Source organism: Canis lupus, chromosome 27, assembly GCF_048164855.1.
Source record: "Canis lupus baileyi chromosome 27, mCanLup2.hap1, whole genome shotgun sequence".
NCBI lineage: Eukaryota > Metazoa > Chordata > Mammalia > Carnivora > Canidae > Canis > Canis lupus.
The window spans coordinates 19,957,835-19,976,984 of NC_132864.1; the positions used below are offsets into that span (position 1 = coordinate 19,957,835).

At 48.7% G+C, this 19,150-nt stretch overlaps 1 protein-coding gene and 1 long non-coding RNA gene across 17 annotated transcripts in view; one reads left to right on the forward strand and one right to left on the reverse strand.

Moving 5' to 3' along the window:
- The window catches only part of RNFT2 (ring finger protein, transmembrane 2), a 96,777-nt gene that overhangs the window by 26,969 nt on the left and 50,658 nt on the right, over positions 1-19,150 (forward strand). The window contains exon 9 of one of the 16 annotated variants that reach the window (XM_072802673.1): positions 11,380-12,177. The exons of the other annotated variants lie outside the window; for them this stretch is intronic. Coding sequence (XP_072658774.1) covers positions 11,380-11,574 — 195 coding nt within the window. The 3' untranslated portion in view covers positions 11,575-12,177. Of the gene's footprint in view, positions 1-11,379; positions 12,178-19,150 lie in introns of those variants that run through there. 16 annotated transcript variants of the gene reach the window in all.
- Positions 11,334-13,190, reverse strand: LOC140619369 (uncharacterized). Its single transcript, XR_012019257.1, has 2 exons — positions 12,745-13,190; positions 11,334-12,576 (listed from the first exon to the last, which is right to left on the reverse strand). It is a non-coding gene; the product is annotated as an uncharacterized lncRNA (long non-coding RNA).

Sequence of the window (19,150 nt, forward strand, 5' to 3'; positions counted from 1 at the left end):
GGAGAATTAGGATCCCTATGGGGAACGCAATGCAGGACTCGATCCCAGAACCCTGGGATCACTCTGAGCTGAAGGCAGATGCTCAACCACTGAGCCACCCAGGCATCCCTATTATTTTTTTTAAATAGGTTATAGAGTCACAGGATTCAGAAGTTAAAACACCAAAAGCAGCATATGTTTTTTGGAAAGGAAAAAATCCCCTTCCTTCACCTGCCCCCACGCACCTGTTTTGCCCCCCAAAGAGGTCATAATTATCCCTGGATCTTTTTTTTTTTTTTAAGATTTTATTTATTTATTCATGAGAGACACAGAGAGAGAGAGAGAGAGAGAGGCAGAGACACAAGCAGAGGGAGAAGCAGGCTTCATGCAGGGAGCCTGATGTGGGACTCGATCCCGGGACTCCAGAATCAAACCCTGGGCCAAAGGCAGGTGCTAAATTGCTGAGCCACCCAGGGATCCCCTCCCTGGATCTTTTATAGCTGTTGTATACATATTCAAGCAAACGCACGTGTACCCTTATCCCACTCAGCTTTATATTTGATTTTATTATTGTTTAATCAAACAATAATGTTCTACATGCAGCTTCCACCTCACTTGTTTGAGATCATTTCACACAGATACACAGCCTAATGGTTAAAAACCAGACCGCTTGCATTCAAATTCTGTTTGGGAAATCCACTGTCACTTAGTAGTTGTGGGACCCTGCAACTTCGCCTCTGCTTGTTCACCTTTCCTCATCTATAAAATAAGATAATAATAGGGCCTACCACTATTATTCAATTAGTGCCTAGCAAATTACCACCAACTTAGAAGCTTAAAACAACACCCATTTATTAGTTCACAGTTTTGTAGGTCAGAAGCCAGGCTTGGACTTGACCATGTTCTCTGCATAGGGTCTCGCAAGGTCAAAATCAAAGTGTTGGTCAGGCTGGGCTCCTATCTGGACGTGCTGGAGGGGAACCTACTTCCAGACTTATTCAGGTTGTTGGCAGAGTTTATTTCTGTGTGGTTGTAGGACTAAAGACCCCATTTTCCTGGGTGTCAACCAGGGGTCACTCTGAGCACCCAGAGACCACTCTCTGTCCTTTCCTGGGGCTTCTCCACTTCAAGCTAGAAATGGGCTGTGGATTCCTCCTCCTGCTTCATATTTTCCTGACTTCTTCCCCTTCTGCATTTTAAGGGCTTGAGTGATTGGATTAGACCCACCCAGATAGTCTCCCTTTTGATGGACTCAGAGTCAACTGATCTGTAACCTTCATTACATCTGTAAAATCTGTAATATAACAGACTCCAGGGATCCCTGGGTGGCGCAGCGGTTTGGCGCCTGCCTTTGGCCCAGGACGCGATCCTGGAGACCCGGGATCGAATCCCACATCAGGCTCCCGGTGCATGGAGCCTGCTTCTCCCTCTGCCTGTGTCTCTGCCTCTCTCTCTCTCTCTGTGACTATCATAAATAAATAAAAATTTAAAAAAAATAACAGACTCCAGTTGAGATAGCTCATTCTAGTAGAGTCCTGAGGGTCAAGGTGGGACATTTAGGGGGGGATGCACAATATACTACCTCAAAGGGTGTTGTGGGCATTCTGTTGCATATCTTATGGCACGCAATATATAAAAGTTAGCTTTTGGGGAGATGGGGATCAGCTGGATTTTTGTAATGTGGAAACAGTTTAAATTTTCTTTTTAAGATTTTATTTATTTATTCATGAGAGACACAGAGAGACAGAGACATAGGCAGAGGGGGAAGTAGGTTTCCTGCAGGGAGCCTGATGAGGGACTTGATCCCAGGATCCCAGGATCATGACCTGAGCCAAAGGCAGATACTCAACTGCTGAGCCACCCAGGCGTCCCCAGTTTAGATTTATTAAGGATTTTCATAGAGATTCCTCTAAGGATACCTTAGATAGTTGTGAATTGCTTAGTACTCTTTGACACATTGATTCTGTGATTCTCCAGGACTCAACTTAAATGTCACTCCACCCCCCTCCCCTTAAGACAATGCTCATTTCTTTCATTCATTTTCCCACAGCCCCTCCTCCCAGCACAGAGGCACCGCTTGGTAATTATCTAGACCATTGTCTCCTCCTCCAAACCATAAATCCCACCCCCTACCCTGCTTGCACATTAACATAGTGGAGGCTCTGAGAAGTCCTGCAGTCAAGAAATTCATTTCACTTAGTTTGACATTTCCCCAACTTTTAACCATGGAATCCTTTTATTGAGGAGCATAATATGCTACAAAATCTAGTTCAGAGTTGGCAGATCCCAACCTGTAGACCTAGTGCTTATTTGATAAAGTTTTACTAGAACATAGCCACGCTTGTGCATTTAAGCATTGTCTTTGGCTTCTTTCATGCTGTAAAGACAGAGTTGAGTAGTGGAAATAGAGTCTGTATGGCCCACAAAATCTAAGATTTAATGTCTGGCCCTTTAAGAAAAAGTTAGCTAACCCTGATCAGGAGTTTGAAACTATTAACATTCCTAATTCCTCATAGTTTGGCCTTTGTAAGAAAGCTGTGTCTAAGGGGGAACTCAGTAGTCTACAGCAGACAGCCACTTCAGGAAATAGAAGACCCCAAGGCGTGAAATACGGCCAGAGGCTCTGCTAGAAACCAACAGAAGTGAGTTTGGCTAAATGTCATTATTAAGGACTTGACTATTTGAAATTGCCAGGCTAATTTTTAATTTTACTCTAAAGCAACAAGTGGCTTACAAGGCTTCTTAGCACCACAGTCGCCCCTAGGATTTGTTCTTTCTTTGCTCTGCCTAAAGACTGTAGCTTAGGTGCCTACTCCTCCCTGAAGTATTGAAGCCTGAGATAGCAAACAGTCTGAAAGCACCCACTTACCAGCCTGTGTCAGGCATCACTAATTTATCACAGCCCTGTTTCACCCAGGATCATCTCAATGCAGCAACCCAGACAGCCCCAACCAATCACTGTTGGAACATAGATGAAGCCTTTAACTTTAGTTCCTCCATGTAAAGAAAATGGAAATTTCTGGCATTTGCAGAGTTCTGTGGCCTTTCAGGTGATTGAATGAGGTCCACCCAGGTTATCAAGGCATTATCTCATTTACTTAAAGTTGACTGATTGTAGATGCTGATCACATTTACACAATACCTCTGGTAGCAAGCCCTAAATTAGTCTGGTTGCATAACTGGATGCTAGATCCTAAGTCAAATTTGAAACGAACTATTGCTGTTCCTTATTTAACGAGATGCTGATTTGGGGGCTGAGGCCAATGTTTTATCACATCAAGGAAATATCTACCTAGGCCAGTTTATTGAAATTTTTAAGATAAAAACTGGTCATTGAACTTGAACAATGATTTTCCTCCTTAGATCTATTACAGTGAAAAACCTGCATCATCAGGTTTCCTCTTAAGCCTCGCATTGCTGGAATGAACCCACTTGCACCTGATGTAGTATCCTCTGATATGCTTCTGGTTCGTGCATGCCACTATGTTACTTAGGATTTTTGCATCGACGGTCATTAGTATCCCTGTCACTTTGTGAGTGACTTCCCAGAAATAATTCCCGTCACTTTCACTGACATCTCATTGGCTACCAGTCACAGTCACTGCCTGGGAAGCTGGGAGCATCTTAGCTGGGTGCCAAGGGACCAAACAAAAAATCAGGCTTCTGATTTTATTTTTTAAAAAGATTTTATTTATCTGAGTGAGAGTGAGCACGAGTGGGGTGGAGTAGGGGCAGAGGAGAGGGAGAAGCATGCTTTTTGCTGAGCAGGGAGCCCAACATGGGGCTCCATCCCAGGACCCTGGGATCATGACCTGAACTGAAGGCAAACACTTAACCCACTGAGCTATGCAGGTGCCCCCAGGCTTCTGATTTTAAAGGAAGAAGAGGAGAATGGACATGGGGATGCACTAGCAGTCTGTGTCCCAGCATGAGAATCCCTGGTTTGCAGATGAGGCTCAGCAAGTTTGTGTTCACTTACCCAGGGTCACACAGTAAGCCTGTGGCAGAGCTATGACTTAAGGCGAGGTCTTCCAGGTGCCAAGGGAAATGCCCCAAGGGCCAACCATCAGAATATATTAAATATCATAGTACATAATAGTAAGTAATTTGCCCAATATTGTTTTAAGAGCCTTGTAAACATGAACTGATCCCCACAACAACCTGCTGAGGTTGATACTCCTCTAGCCCCCATTTGCAGATGAGGTGCAGAGAGCGTAAGTGACTTGCTAAGGGTCATACAGCTGGTAAGTGGTGGTGGGGGGGCAGATTTGAACTTGGCTGTCTCATTCCAGAACCCCCAGTCTTAAGCATCACACAGCCCTCTCTGCCCATCATTCCCTGTGCCTCACCTTCCTAACTCCATTCCCCCCAACACAAATGGTACAGCGAGGTGGCTGACTGGTGGGAATGGCTCCCCAGTAATCCAGGTACCACACCCCCTACCCCCAGCCGCGTCTGGTCCATGATCTACCCCCTCTGCCACCCCGACCGCCCAGCTCAGTCTCAGGGGCCTACACCTCGTTTTCTGTTGTTCTTGTTGTGCTTTGTTTTTTTTCCCTCACCCTGTTCCCTGGGAGACTCTCAAAGGCTACATTCTGCTGCCAGGGGACACAGGAGGGACAGGGCAGCCACCTGAGATTTCCCAAACCCCTCATGCCGGAAGGCAGTGGGGTGGGGGTGGGGGGTAGTATTTATTTATGTATCTAGTCCTGCTTTGCTCCACACCCCCCAAGCTGTTGTTCCTCACTGGGGAAGATGAAAAACGGCTTCAGACAATGGAGGACAAGGCTTGCCACATGGCCCCCGCAGTTTAATTTCCCTTAATTCATTTTATATTGAACCAAATGATACTGTTTGTTTTTAATGGCAAACACTCAGCACGGAGGAGGGGCGGCCAGGCCTCCTCCTGGGGAAATTAGGAACACAGCTGCTATTTAAACTCTCCTGCCACTTGGCTCCCCCCCACCCCCACCCCGGCCCCCTGCACCGGGGCCTCTGGAAATCACTTTCCAGGTTGAAAGATGATACGTTTCACCAGTTCAGACGGTCACTGTGTAGGGAGCTGGCCCGGCTCTGCCCCAGCTGCAGTCAATACCCCACCACCACCCGCCCCAGTGTGGCCGCCCCAGCCCAGGGCCCGCCTGGGGAAAAAGTGGATACACAGGAATGGGGACCAGGGCTGTGGCTGTTCCTGGTGTCCCTCTATTCCCCACCCACCCACCCACCTGTCCATTGCTGAAAATCCTGCACAGACACCTGGCCCAAGCAGGGTCCATCTGGAGCCCTACCCGAGGAACTGAGTTACCTGGGAGCTGAGTGCATTCATTCAACACCTGGGGCAGTCTGCATCCTAACCAGATCCCCAGGTGATCCATTCGTATGTGCAAGTTGGCAGTCAAGGGGAGGGTCCTTCTGCTTGGACCGTGAGGCGCTCCAGTGCGCCTCTGAAGCCCGAGGTAAGCCACAATCCCTCCAAAGTCCCTGTTGGCTTTGGCCCAAAGCAGCTTCAGCTCCTTGCAGGTACAGAGAACCAGGATGGATACACCAGCCATTTTGGCTGATGCAGGAGGGATGCATGAGGCTTTGGCCTGCTTATGACTTTAGTAGGGGTCAATTGTGACGAGTAATGCCAGTTTGGACATCCCAGAGGCCCCTCCAGTCTCTTGGAGGTTGTTCACAGACATTAGACCCAGAAGGACACTCTTGTTGTACAGGTGGGGGAACCACAGGTTACCGGGTCACATGATTGACCATCTCATATATTCATTCTACAGATTGACCGAGTTCTGGGCATGGGAGCCATGGTGACCCAGGACTTTCGAGCTCAAACCTCATGGTCTGATGGGTCGGTAGGCAGGGAAGCAGTGACCACAGAGCCCTCTTGGGAAACAGAAGGAGCACTCAGACCAGTGCCTAGCAAAGTCCTCCTACATAGGAGGACCTCAGAATTGAGTTTTTAAGATGTGTGGGAGTTAACCAGGCCAGGCCAAGCCAACAGAACATGCCAGGGAGAGGGGCCGGACAGAGCCATGGCAGGGAAGTAGGAACCAGTTTGGCGTGTGCATTTTTCCTGGTAACTGTAGAACATCTTCCCCACTGGGCTCTAAGTTCCAGGAGGGCAGAGAGGAAATCTGCCGTTCTCGTGCTTAGACCCAGTGACACATGGCAGGTGTGCAGTGACTCTCAGACAAATAGCTGGGAGCATGCAAATGGTTGGTGTGAGTACACAGGGCCAGGCAGGGAGGCCCACGTCCCTACTCTGCCTTTCCCGGCAACATTACAGCTATGTGGTGGCCACCCCTACTGACTCTGGGGTGCTGCAAGGATTAATTAGCCATCTAAGTGATGATTATTTTGCTCTTCTCCAGCTAAATAATCAGGGAGGCAGCCAGCTCCCTGTGGTGGCCTCGGAGGCGTCCACTTCACGTCCGCCCTCCAGGTGGAGGCCTGCAGAAGTGCGGTGGGCTACAGGTTTCCCACTGTTGGGCTTCCAGTGCTGTGGTTGGGGCTGTCCTGCCCTCACTTTGCACCCAGATGCTCCTCCTTCCCTGGGGAGAAAGAAGGGACTTGGAACAGATTTAGCCCAAGGGAGCCCACAGCTTGCTTACATTTCTCAACCCTCGGCTTGTCCAAAAAGATCCTAGAGTGAGCTCTGGAGGCAGGCAGATCCAAATTTGAACCCTGGTTCTGACATTACTGTGGGTAGCGCCCTCTGGCCAGTCACCTGCCCGCTCTGTGCCTCAGTTTCCTCGTCTGTGAGAAAGGAGATCATTCTGTTTACCTCGAAGGGCTTTAGGGAAGATATGAGGTGAGCTAGAAAGTAAATTTTAAATAAAACAGGTGAAATTTGCCTTCGGCAATTTTTGATAGGTAGTAGATGCTCAATGTGTGTATATGCTTTTCTTTTTGCATGTCTTCCCTCATGACCCTCACAGGTCAAGACTCAGCAGGAGGTTGGAGATTGGAGGTTGATCAGAGGCTCAGAACCCATTAAAACTTGGCTGACCTCTGACTCTTCTCCTCAGGGCTCAGAAATGCCAAGGTCAGAATGGCCCAAGGAAGGAAGGAGGGAGGGAGGGAGAGAAAGAAAGAAGGAAGGGTTACACTTCCTAGTTACCTATTTGTGCCCAGCCCTGGACAGGATCTTGGGGCAGCCTGGGTTTGAATTTGGCTTTGCCACTAGGTGAGCAGGCTCACAGCTTCAGGCTTCCACCGAGCCACATCTGTATAGAGGACTAGTAGATAATATTACCTGCCTAGAGGAGGAGCCCGGTGAGGAGCACATAAAATCATGAATTAGGGAGGCTTAGCAGAGAGTTTGCAGCCCCTGCTAAATCTTTGCTGTGAGGATAAGACCATTCTTGCCTTCAGGGGGCTGACAAAGGTAGGGGAGAGACACACACCAAAGAACAGGGACAGGACAGAAAGAGTGGACCCCTGGAATGCAGAGACGTATTCCCTTACTGTGTGCATATTCAGGGTCCCTGGCTCATCACAGCGCTCTATAAATATGTGCTGAACGACAGCAGCAGAGGTGTGCAGGGGCAGCAAGATGGTGGCAGAGAGGAGGGGCGTGCTCTCTGGTTCCTGGTCGGCTTGGCCTTGATTGGCTTGCTGCAGGCCCCTGAGGCTTGGCATTACTGAAAACACACGTGTCCCTGCACTAGGTGAGGCAGGGATTTTCTGCAGCCAGGCTTCCAGGTCTAGGGCTGTTCCTGTTTTAAGAGGAGGAGACCATCATCCCCAGGATTTCAGCACTTTATTCATAATCTTGCAGCCTCTCAGAGGCAAGGGAGTCTTTGTGTATGTGTGTTTGTTTTTTTATTTAAATTCAGTTTGCCAACATATAGTGTAATACCCAGTGCTCATCTCATCATATCCCTCCTTAAAGCCTGTTACCCAGTTACCCCATCCTCCCACCCCCCTCCCCTTCTGCAACCCTATGTTTGTTTCCCAGAAAAAGGAGTCTCTCATGGTTTGTCTTCCTCTCTAATTTTTACCCACTCAATTACCCTCCTTTAGGAAAGTCTTTTTGACTGCGTGCCTGGCCTTTGTCTCTTTCTGGCCTAACATCCCACCCATCACTTGCCTGCTTTGAAGTTGTCTTGGTCCCTCCCCCCTTATGTCACTTCCAGACCTTTGCAATTCCTGTTCCCTGTGCTGAGAACACTGTCCTCTTGACCTCAACCCCATCTGGCTGACCTCTAACTGCTCACAGGCCTGTGTTAACATCTCACTTCCCCCAGGAGGCCTGGGCCTAAGCTGGCCCCAGGTGGGCTCGGTGACTCACCCATGTGCCCCCACAGTCCCTGGGTTACTTCTGTGTGCATCATATGATGCTCTGATTGCTGGCTTGTCTCCCCCAACCCACCCCGGAAAAAAACCTCCAAGCCTGGTAAGAGCAGAAGCTAGGTCTCATATGTTTCATTTTTCTCCCTGGCCTGGTGCATAGTGCATGGCACTCAAAACACAGAGGATGAACTATGTAATTAATTGTGATTGTGGCAAAGGCACATTTGCTCTGAAGCAGGCTGTGTGCAGTCAGTGGAGAGGGTCTACTGGGAGTCAGACAAGCAGGTTCCATCTCAGTCGCTCCATTTATTAGCCATGGGACCTTCGGTGAGGCTCTAAGCCTCAGCTTTGTCATCTGTAAAGTGGGGATAATAATCATACTGATATGAAGATTAAACAAGATCATGCCTGTGAGTGAAGCTTTCTAATCACTGCAGCTCAGTAAGTGGTAGTCACGGTTTATTATTTAGTGAAGAAACAGAGTAGCAGAGGAGAGGGGGCCCTAGAAGGCATGACTCCCCCCCCCCCCCCCATCCCACATTCCCTAGGAGGAAATGATGATAATGTTGCCACTGCAACAGCACAGAAACCAGTCACAGTGTACTTACTCCATGCCAAGCATGATCCTACTCTTTCTCTTTCTCTCTAAGATTTTATTTATTGATTTGAGAGAGAGAGACAGAGATAGTAACAGCACAAGTAGGGAGGAGAGGGAGAAGTAGGCTCCCGGCTGAGCAGAGAGTCCGATGCAGGGCTCAATCCCAGGACCCTGGGATCATGACCTGAGCCTAAGGCAGACACTTAACTGACTGAGCCACCCAGGCTCTACTCTCTTTACATCCATCCATCCATTCATTCAAAAAGTATTTTTGTGCTAGGTTCTAGAGACTCAGCAATGAACAAGACACAGTATCTGCTTTCAAGGTACTGATGTGAATGAGATGCTGAGATAAATAAGCGGTATGTGAGGTAGAGAAAAATAAAATGGAATGCAGTGGCAGGCGCCGCTGTTTTAAATAGGATGGTCTGGGAAGGCCTCACTAAGAAGTGGACATTCATGCAAAGATTTGAAAGAAGCAAGGGGAGTGTACATGCATACATCTGGAGAAGAGTGTTCCAGGCAAGGGAAATAGCATGTGCAAAGGCTCTGGGGTTGAAGCATGCTTGGCAAGCTCAAGGAGTAACAGGTCAGTGTGCCCGGAGCAGTGGTGGGTGGGGGCAGGGCCCATTTCATGGACATGCAGCCTGTGCAAAAGGGCCCATGCCTGGTTTAATGATCAGCTGCCGCTGTCTTGAAATTCTAAATGATTTTTTAAGAGGCTCCACATTTTTCAGTTTCCACTGGACATTACAAGTTATGTAACTGGTCCTGGTGGTAGATACAGTCCCAGAGGCGACAGGGGACTACAACACCAGAGGCCTCTTCCCTGTCCCAGCCCTGGCCTGCATCCTGGCTTCCTCCCATCCTGCCATAGAGCCAGCCCTTCAGGGAGAGACCTTAAAATAAAACAATCTGCACATCCCACCCTGACACTGTCCTTGTGATGGTGGGAACAATTTCTTCCCTGTATTAGTTTCCTATTGCTACTGTAACAATTTTAAGTCAATTTAGTGGCTTAAAACAAATTTATTATCTTACAGTTCTGGAGGTTACAAATCCAAAAGCAGTCTTAAAGTCAAGCGTTGGCAGAGCGGTTCCTTGTGGAGGTTCTAGGGGAGAATCGGTTTCCTTGCCTTGTCCACTTGGAGAGGCTGCCTGCATTCCTTGACTTTGACCCCTTTCCTCTGCCTTCGGAGCACATCTATCCAACCTCTGCTCCCTTCACTCTGACCCTCCTGCCTCCCTCTGACAGGGATCTTTGCGATGACATTGTCTCTCCCCCCCACCCCAATAATTCTGAGTGATCTCTCCTTCTCAAAATCCTTAACTGAATCACATCTGCACAGACACAAAATTCCTTTTGCCTTGCAAGATACCATCACAGGTTCCAAGGTATAGAATGTGGACATCTCTGGGGGCCCACTATTAAACCTATCACCCCACCACCACCCTCCCCATACCCTTTGAAGATATAAGGAAACTGAGGTCCAGAGAGGTGATGTCACCTTTGGGCAAAGTCACCTCCCAGCTAAAGGACAGACTTGCAACTGGGGCTCATGTCCATCTAGTTCCAGGTCATGGGCTCTAGACAGCCAGGAAGGAGGCATCTTCTGCCCATCTCTGCCTGTCTCTCTTCCTTCCACCTGATGCCCAGTGCTTTAGGAGGCAGGCAGGCTCAGGCAGTTGTGGCCAGAGCATTTGTGCCTAAGACTGTAGCTGACATGGGGACAGATAAGCACGTCCATCCACCTGGGACTGAGACAGAGGGAAGAGACCGCCTTTCTGCAGCTAACAGGATCCCAGGCCACTTCAGGCTTAATCATCAACACCTTATAATTGGGCCTCTCTTGGGTCCCAGGGAGCAAGGCCCTGTTTGTAAGGAGGCTCCTGATGTGCATGTTGCTGGGACACGTGGCCTAAGCCTTTCCTGTTCATGGGTCCGAAGCTCTTAAATCAAGGGAACCACAACCAATGAAATTGGGTGCATGCCTGCTACAGTTGAGGGGCAGAGCTCTCCTCCCAGTCTAGTGACTCCTGTGGGGCCAGCGGCAGGCCCCAAGGACTCTGTCAGCTGGCCCCTGGGGCCACAGCACCAGAGACCTAGCCTAGCCTTTGGCATGCTTTCTGGCCTCCACCTCATCCTGGGCATAGAAGCCAGAAGAGTAGAGAGAGGACTTTTTTTAGGAAATTGGGGATGTGAGGGAGAAAGTGACAACAGACATTTTGACTAGCTCTGGTCTTTTAATATCGAGTGTCCAAGATGTGATGGTGGGTAAGTGTCCATGCTGACATCAGACAGATTTGACATCAGTCTGCCCCTTACTAGCTCCGGGATCTTAGGCAAAATGATGAACTTCTCTGTAACAGAGCTGAGTATCCCCATCTGTAGATAAGGGTACTGATTTGTCCCCTGGCTCATGAAATTGTTACAGTTGGTTTAAAGAGTGGGCAAATTTTCTGCTTGTGTGGTTTTTTTTTAAAAGATTTTATTTATTTATTCATGAGAGACACGCAGAGGCAGATATTGGCAGAGGGAGAAGCAGACTCCCTGTGGGGAGCCCGATGCAGGACTCAATCCCAGGACCCCAGGATCACGACCTGAGCCAAAAGCAGACACTCAACCACTGAGCCCAACCCAGGTGCCCTCTGCGTGTGGCTTTTTAAAAAATAACACATATAAGGTACAAAAAAATAACAAATAATTGTGTTTAAAAAGTAGAAAATTAATAGCACCTTAGAAACTCCCTGTGTGCGCATCCTGGGTTCCATCCATCTCCCTCCCTTCCTTTGCTTGTAAGAAACCACTTAGTTTTGCAGTGACCCTTCCCTTGTTGCCTTTATGTGTGGCTTTTTGTGTCCTTTCTTGCTGAGCTATTACGTATAACCCTACTGTCTTTCATACTTCCTACGAATTTCTCCTCTATTCTCTCCTGTTACCAAGCAAGGATGCTGCTGGTTGGAAGACCCGAACATTAAGTTTGTTGATCCTGTAATAAACTTAGAATTAATAGGCTCTGAGTGAGCACCTGAGGAACTTTACAGTGAATAAAGTCCTTGTACCAAGAACCTTGGACTTCCTAGAGAGAACGCAACAAGCCCAGGCTTTCTACTCAAACAAACCTGGATCTGAAAATCAGCACTGCCTACCAGCTTGAGCCACGAATTCTTTGAGTTCACACCAAGAATATTAAGTATCTACTGTATGACGGGCACTGTGTAGGTATAGGAATGCCATGAATGAAACGGGTCCCTGCTTTTGTTTGGTTGGGGAGCTCATCATTAAATAAACATGCAAACATGCAAAACTTCAAATTGTGATAAGCACTAGGCAGAAAATAATTCATGGGAGACTCATTTAGGGAAACGAGAAGGGCTTCCTCTGCACAAATGGCATTGAAAGTGAGACTTGTACTTCTTTGGCATCCGAGTTTGGTTCAAGTAAATTCAGTTTTCTCATCTGCAAAATGGAGCTGGAAAGTACCCTCCAACAGCTCTGCCCTTGGTAATAAGCTCCGACTCGGTGTCTGGCTCGGCGCGGGGGCAGTGTCATTCGCCCTCCTCCCTGTCAGCCATGGCAATGCAGGTTGCTGAGATCTGCTGAGCAGCTGTTAGTGAGCAGTGCGTGATGTTGAACCTGCTGCTGGCAAGTGAGTTGTGAAGGTTTCTGAGAGTCTCATTGGCCCCTCCGCGGCTGATGGCTGACCCTGTGGGTGGGAGAGAGGAGAGAAGAAGGTATGTAGCGCTGACAACAGGAAGTCCTCCTCCTCTTCTGGAGAAGGTGACGAAGAGTGATACAAAGGCTGCGCTCCTGGACCACCTCCCAGCTCTGCGGCCAGTCCTCTCCCCTTGCAGAGATGCACACCAGCCCTTACGGTGCTGCGCCGTGGGTTTGTCACGTGGAACAGTGACCTGTAATACAAGCTGTCCCCTAGGCCGTGGGCAGCCAGCACGCGAGGCCGTCGCCGCCGGGCCCAGTGGAGCAGGAACCGGGACAGAGGTGCAGGGAAAGGGAGCGGCCGGGGTTCGAGGCCTTGCTCGGTGCGTTCCCAGCCGGGGGCTCGGGGCAGCTCCCTGAGCGCGCTGAGCCGCGGAGCCCGCGCCGGGCGGGGCGCAGACGCAGGAGACCCCTGCCGCCCGCCGCCCGCTCCCTCCTCCCGGGGCGGCTGGCACGTGCCCGCGGCGGGGCTGCCGGAACCGAGAAGGCGGCTTCGCCCCTCGCCGACAGCGACCTCCTTTGTCCGCAGAGGTCAGCGAGCGGCCGGCGCAGGGCGCGCGGAGACCCCGGGGACCCCGGAGCCCGCGGCGCGCAGAGCGGGGCGGCCGGGGGCGCGGGGCTGTGACCTCATCGGCCGGCGCCGTCCCGCGGGGCCATGAGATCATGAGATGCCGGCGCTCGCCGAGGAGTCGATTTGTTGGGAGCGCGGGGACAGCCGGCCGCCCGCCGCGGTGATCTCATCCGGGCCCGGGGGAGGAGGAGGAGGAGGCAGGCGGCCGGGCCGGCCCGCGCCGCCCGGAGGGGGATTAATGGCTGCCACCGGCCGGTGACGTCACCGGCAGCGCCCGTTGCCGGGTAACGAGCGGCCGCCGGCCCCGCCCCCCACCTGCCGCGTTCTCGTCTCCATCCATCCTGGCTTGCCCGGCTCTTGGCTTTTTTTTTTTTTTTTTTTTAATTATTATTTATTTATTTTTTTGGTATTGAGGTACAACTTACATGCTGTAAAATGATCTAATTATAAATGTACAGGCTCGACGAATTTTTGCATATGCATGTATCTATATGTAAAACATGTATATGTATGTCCATATGTTCCAAGATCTCGGCGCTCTTCAATAGGAATGTAATGCAAGCCGCCTAGATAACTTCACATGTCCCAGCAGTCACGTTAAACAAGTAAGAAGGAGCAGGTGACATTAATCTAATCGCGTATTTTCTTTTACCCGGTGTGTCCAAAGTAGTAGTATTTCAACAGGTAATCAGTACAAAAATTTTAATGAGCTCTTTCTCTTAAGTCTTGGACGATCCCTGTGTATTTTATACTTTCAGTACATCTCAATCTGGATTTAGCCACACTTAAAATGCTCAGTAGCCGTGTGACAAGTGGCCACTGTATTGGGCAGCACAGATATAAAACATTTCCAGCTCCCAGAAGCCTCCTTCATTCCTCCTTCTGGTCAGTACCCCTGACAAGGGCACCCATTATTCTGACATCCATCATCCCTTTTCAGTTCTCTCCCAGGCCCCACATGCACACATCTTGTATCTTTTGTTTCTCACTTTAACTCCTCGGGTCTGCATCCTAGTAGCTCAGAGCATGGGAAGTCAGACTGGATTTGAACCCTGTCCCTGCCCCTGTCTAGCAGTTGAACAATCTGCTTTGCCGCTTTGAGCCTATGTTTCGTCACGTCTTAACTGTGACTGGTGATAACAGGGTCCATCTCCTTAGGTTCTCGGAGTCTGGGGCAGCATGTAGGTACTAAGTGTTCCAAAGAGAAATTTCATCACCCAACTGTGAGCCAGTTCTAGTTCTCTTTCTGCTGGTTTCTTCTCTCTTCCCTCTTGTAATTCTCCCAAGGAACTTAGTCTCCCACAATCTATTCCTCCCTCCCTCTCTCTGTTGAGCTTTCTCATCCAGGAAATGGGAACGGGCCATAACTAGCCACCAGGGAAACAGCAGACGTGCAAATCCTGGCCCATGCTAAGTGCTTGATAAGGAGATCACTCTCTGCTCCTTTCCCCTCCTGCATGATCTCCTGCCCTCCTCTAGCCTTCCTTCAGCCCCTGTTCCCTCAACACTTCTCCCTCCCACCACTCCTCGCTGTTCTGAAGTCACTTTCCAGGGCCGTCCCCACTGGCAGCCTTCTTGAGATGGAGAAGACTAGTTCAGGCACAGATGGCACAGCACTTCAGAGGTCGCTGTTCTCTGTATTGTTCTGAAGGGCTCTGTGGTCACCGTGCAGCCTCCAATCATAGCAGACCCACAGGCCTCCTGCTCTGCCTGCCCATTTCGGAGCAGGAAGTCTCCATCTTGGTCGCGATCAGAAGCTAATGAGCAGGGCAGCCCCGGTGGCTCAGTGGTTTAGCGCTGCCTTCAGCCCTGGGCGTGATCCTGGAGACCTGGGATCAAGTCCCACATCAGGCTCCCTGCATGGAGCCTGCTTCTCCCTCTGCCAGTGTCTCTGCGTCTCTCATGAATAAGTAATAAATAAATAAAATCTTAAAAAAAAAAAAAAAGAAGAAGCTAACGAGCAGTTCAGGGCAAGCAAAGCAAATGTGGGGAAACCATACGGCAAGCTGAGGGGCTCTTTGCTCTTCCCCGGGGCCCCTCCAGCCCAGGAGGCTGGATGCAAGTCCTGCTTATTTCCCCCCATGGGAAAGGAGGGCTTTGCAAGGACTTCGTGTGGCCTTGTGCTAGCTTTAGCTCGGGGAAGCTTTCCAGCCTCCTTTTCCTGACACCCCTTTTCTATGGCTGGGGGAGCTGCATCCCCCTTCCCCTGCAATTCTGATAAGGCTATCAGCCATGGTGTCTGGTCCACCCTGACCATGTGACCAGGCCCAACCAATCATAGAAGCCAGTGGCCTCCTTTGTCCTCTGAGCTGGGTTCCAAAGATGCAAAGAACCAAAGTTGCTATTCCTTTGGTGAATGGGTCCAGGGAGAAACAGATCTCTCTTCATGTTGGAGTTAAAGCTTTAAGAGTATTGGCTTGGGGGCAGCCCAGGTAGCCCAGCGGTTTGGCACCTGCCTTCAGCCCAGGGTGTGATCCTAGAGACCCGGGATGGAGTCCCACATTGGGCTCCCTGCATGGAGCCTGCTTCTCCCTCTGCCTGTGTCTCTGCCTCTCTCTCTCTCTCTGTGTCTCTCATGAATACATAAATAAAATCTTTTTTTTTTTTAAGATTTTATAAAATATTTTTTTTAAGATTTTATTTTATGTATTCATGAGAGACATACAGAGAGAGGCAGAGACACGGGCAGAGGGAAAAGCAGGCTCCATGTAGGGAGCCTGATGTGGGACTCGATCCCGGGTCTCCAGGATCACACCCTGGGCTGAAGGCAGGTGCCAAACCGCTGGGCCACTGGAGCTGCCCTAAATAAAATCTTAAAAAAAAAAAAAAATAGACATCTTTGGCCACATTGTTTGCACTCCTGGACCTAGCCATACTGGAACCAAAACACCTCTGCCTTTACAGTTTCATGACCAGTGCAACACGATCTTTCTCTAACCTACTTCAAGTTAGCTTTCTATCACTTACAGCCAAAGTGACACTACAATACAGACTCTTCTACCAGTAGTTCCTGTAACAGTGCTTAGAAATTCAGAATGAGGGATCCCTGGGTGGCTCAGCGGTTTGGCGCCTGCCTTTGGCCCAGGGCGCGATCCTGGAGACCCGGAATCGAATCCCACGTCGGGCTCCCGGTGCATGGAGCCTGCTTCTCCTTCTGCCTATGTCTCTGCCTCTCTCTCTCTCTCTCTCTCTGTGTGACTATCATAAATAAATAAAAAAATTTAAAAAAAAAATTCAGAATGAAAGGAAAGAGAAGAAAGAAAGAAAGAAAGAAAGAAAGAAAGAAAGAAAGAAAGAAAGAAGAAAGAAAAAGAAAGAATGAGAAAAAAGAAGGGAAGGAAGGAAGGAAAAGAAGAAAGAACAAAAGAACGAAAGAAAGAAAGAGAGGAAAAGAAAAGAAAGAAAGAAGAAAAAAAAGAAGAAAAGAAAAGAAAGAAAAAGAAATCCAGAATGTCAGAGCTGGGTCAAAACCCCCATCACACACAAAACAACATCGAGGCCCAGAGAGGGAAAGCATCTTGCCCAAAAGCCACACAGCTACAAAGGATGCACCCCCAACTATCTGACTTCCAACTTGGTGCTTTGACACCATTTCCCATTACACATGTTTACAGATGACAATCAGTTCTTTTCCATCCTGCCTTCCTCATCCACTGCCATCCTGTTTAATGAAGCTTTCATTCATTTTGTCTGAAAGATGTTTTATACTTGCCAGACTGATAGCAGGGGCTGTGGTGCTCTCATGTGCCAGGCACCCGACTCAGTGCTTTACTTGCAGTAGCTCATTTATCCTCCCAGCCACCCTAGGAGATAGGTATTACCTTTAGTCCGTTTTACCATTGAGAAAACTGAAGCATAGAGGGATGAAGTGACTTACCCTAGGTTGGTCGGTAAGAGACAGTCTGAATTCAAGTCCAAGTCATCTGACTCCAGCATCTGTGCTCTTCACCACTGTACTCACTCAGACTCCAGGGCCTTACCAGCTTGGAAGAGGCAGAGCTGGGACTTGCACCCACTGCCACAGCCCTTCTTCCTTCTGCACTTCATGTCTTTCCCACATGGTGCACTGGACAAGTCCTTCCTTTCAGCCTCACCGTTTTATAAACACTTCCTTATACACAGACCCTCACTTCCTAGCACCTTCAGCATTAGGGCTCTCTCTGAGTTACCCTTGTGAAAAACCTAGCTGTTTGAACCATGACCATTGAGCCCACCCATTGACTCATTCACTTATCCATTCATTCAATAAACATTTGTTGATCACCTACTAGATGCCAAGCCCCCATATTAGTTAGAATTGGAATAAGCTAATAACAGCAAAGAACCCAAGATAATTGTGGCTTAAATGTAAAAAGAGTGTATTTCTTTCTCACATAAAACCCAAAGGTGAGCAACCTAAACCTAGTAATGTGACACCTTTCAGCTCATTGCTTCACTAATCCTAGGGTATGGGACTTCTGCTCATGGTCCAAAATGGAAACTAGAACACCAGCCATCAGGTCCAAGTTCCAGACAGCAGGATGGAGGAAAGGGGGGAGAATAAGGTGAAAGTTTGTCTTAAGTTATCACATGACATTTATACTTTATCTTAGTGACCAAAGTGGCATCTAGATGCAAGGGAAGCTGGAAGATACAGTCTTTTGTTCAAGGTAGTTCTGCATCCAGTTACAAAGTTGAGGATTCTAGGACTAAGGAAGTAGATGAGAAAGGTTAGGGTGACATCCAGCAACTAGGGACCCACCCTGATGAGGCATAGGGGAAAGGTGGTGAACAGGATATGATTCTCTGCACTCATGAAGCTCACAGTCTAGTCCGAGAAACATGTAATATTTATTGAGTGCTTACTCTGTACCAGGTGCTTCTTGAAGGTTCTCAAGTGTTTTTGATTCAGGTCCTCTTCTCTCCTTCCTTCCTTTCCCTTCCCTTTCCCTTTCCCTTTCCCTTTCCCTTTCCCTTTCCCTTTCCCTTTCCCTTTCCCTTTCCCTTTCCCTTTCCCTTCCCTTTCCCTTCCCTTCCCATTCCCTTCCCTTCCCTTTCCCTCCTCTCCCTCCCTCCCTCCCTCTTTCCTTCCCTCCCTTCCTCTCTTCCCTCCTTCCTTCCTTCCTTCCTTGATTTTATTTATTTATTCATGAGACACACACAGAGAGAGAAAGGCAGAGACATAGGCAGAGGGAGAAGCAGGCTCCCTACAGGGAGCCTGATGCAATACTCAGTCCCAAGACTATGGGATCATGACCCGAGCCAAAGGCAGATGCTCATCCACTGAACCACCTGGGTGCCCCCTCTTCAAACTTTTCAGAAGTATTGAGAACCGAAGGAGCTTCTGTTTACATGAGTCACAGCTATCCACATTCACTGTCATAGAAATTAAAACTGACTTTTTTGGGGCACCTGGCTGACTCGGGAGCATGCCACCCTTGATCTCAGGGTCATGAGTTCGAGCCCCATGTGGGGTGTAGAAATTACTTAAATAAATACAGCTTTAAAAAAGAACTGTGATCTTTGTATAATACTAATTAATTAAAAATAGTCAGCCAATTGCACATTAACATTAATAACATAATCTTAATGGAACATAATTGTATTTTTTAATTACTGAGAAGAGAGGCATTTTATTTTTTTATAGATTTCTTTAATACCTGGCTCAAGAGAAGATCCCTGCATTTTCCCATTTGTTGCAAATCACATGTCATAAGCCTTAGGAAAAACTCCAATGTATACTCGGTAGAGAGCAAAGGTGTCAAATAATGTGTTAGTGTTATTATGAAAATAGTTCGACTTTACAGACTTCCCGGAAGGGTCCTGGGGAACCATCAGGGTCCCAGACCATGTTCTGAGAAACACTGATTTACTCGGATGCTTGTGGGAATCCTATACAGTAGGCACAATCACAAGTTCTCCCCCGAAGCAGAATAGATTTTGGGGAGGTGATCCATGGAAACTCAGGGAAAGAATGGCAAGGTAAGATGGGGGAAGGAAATGACCAGGTTGT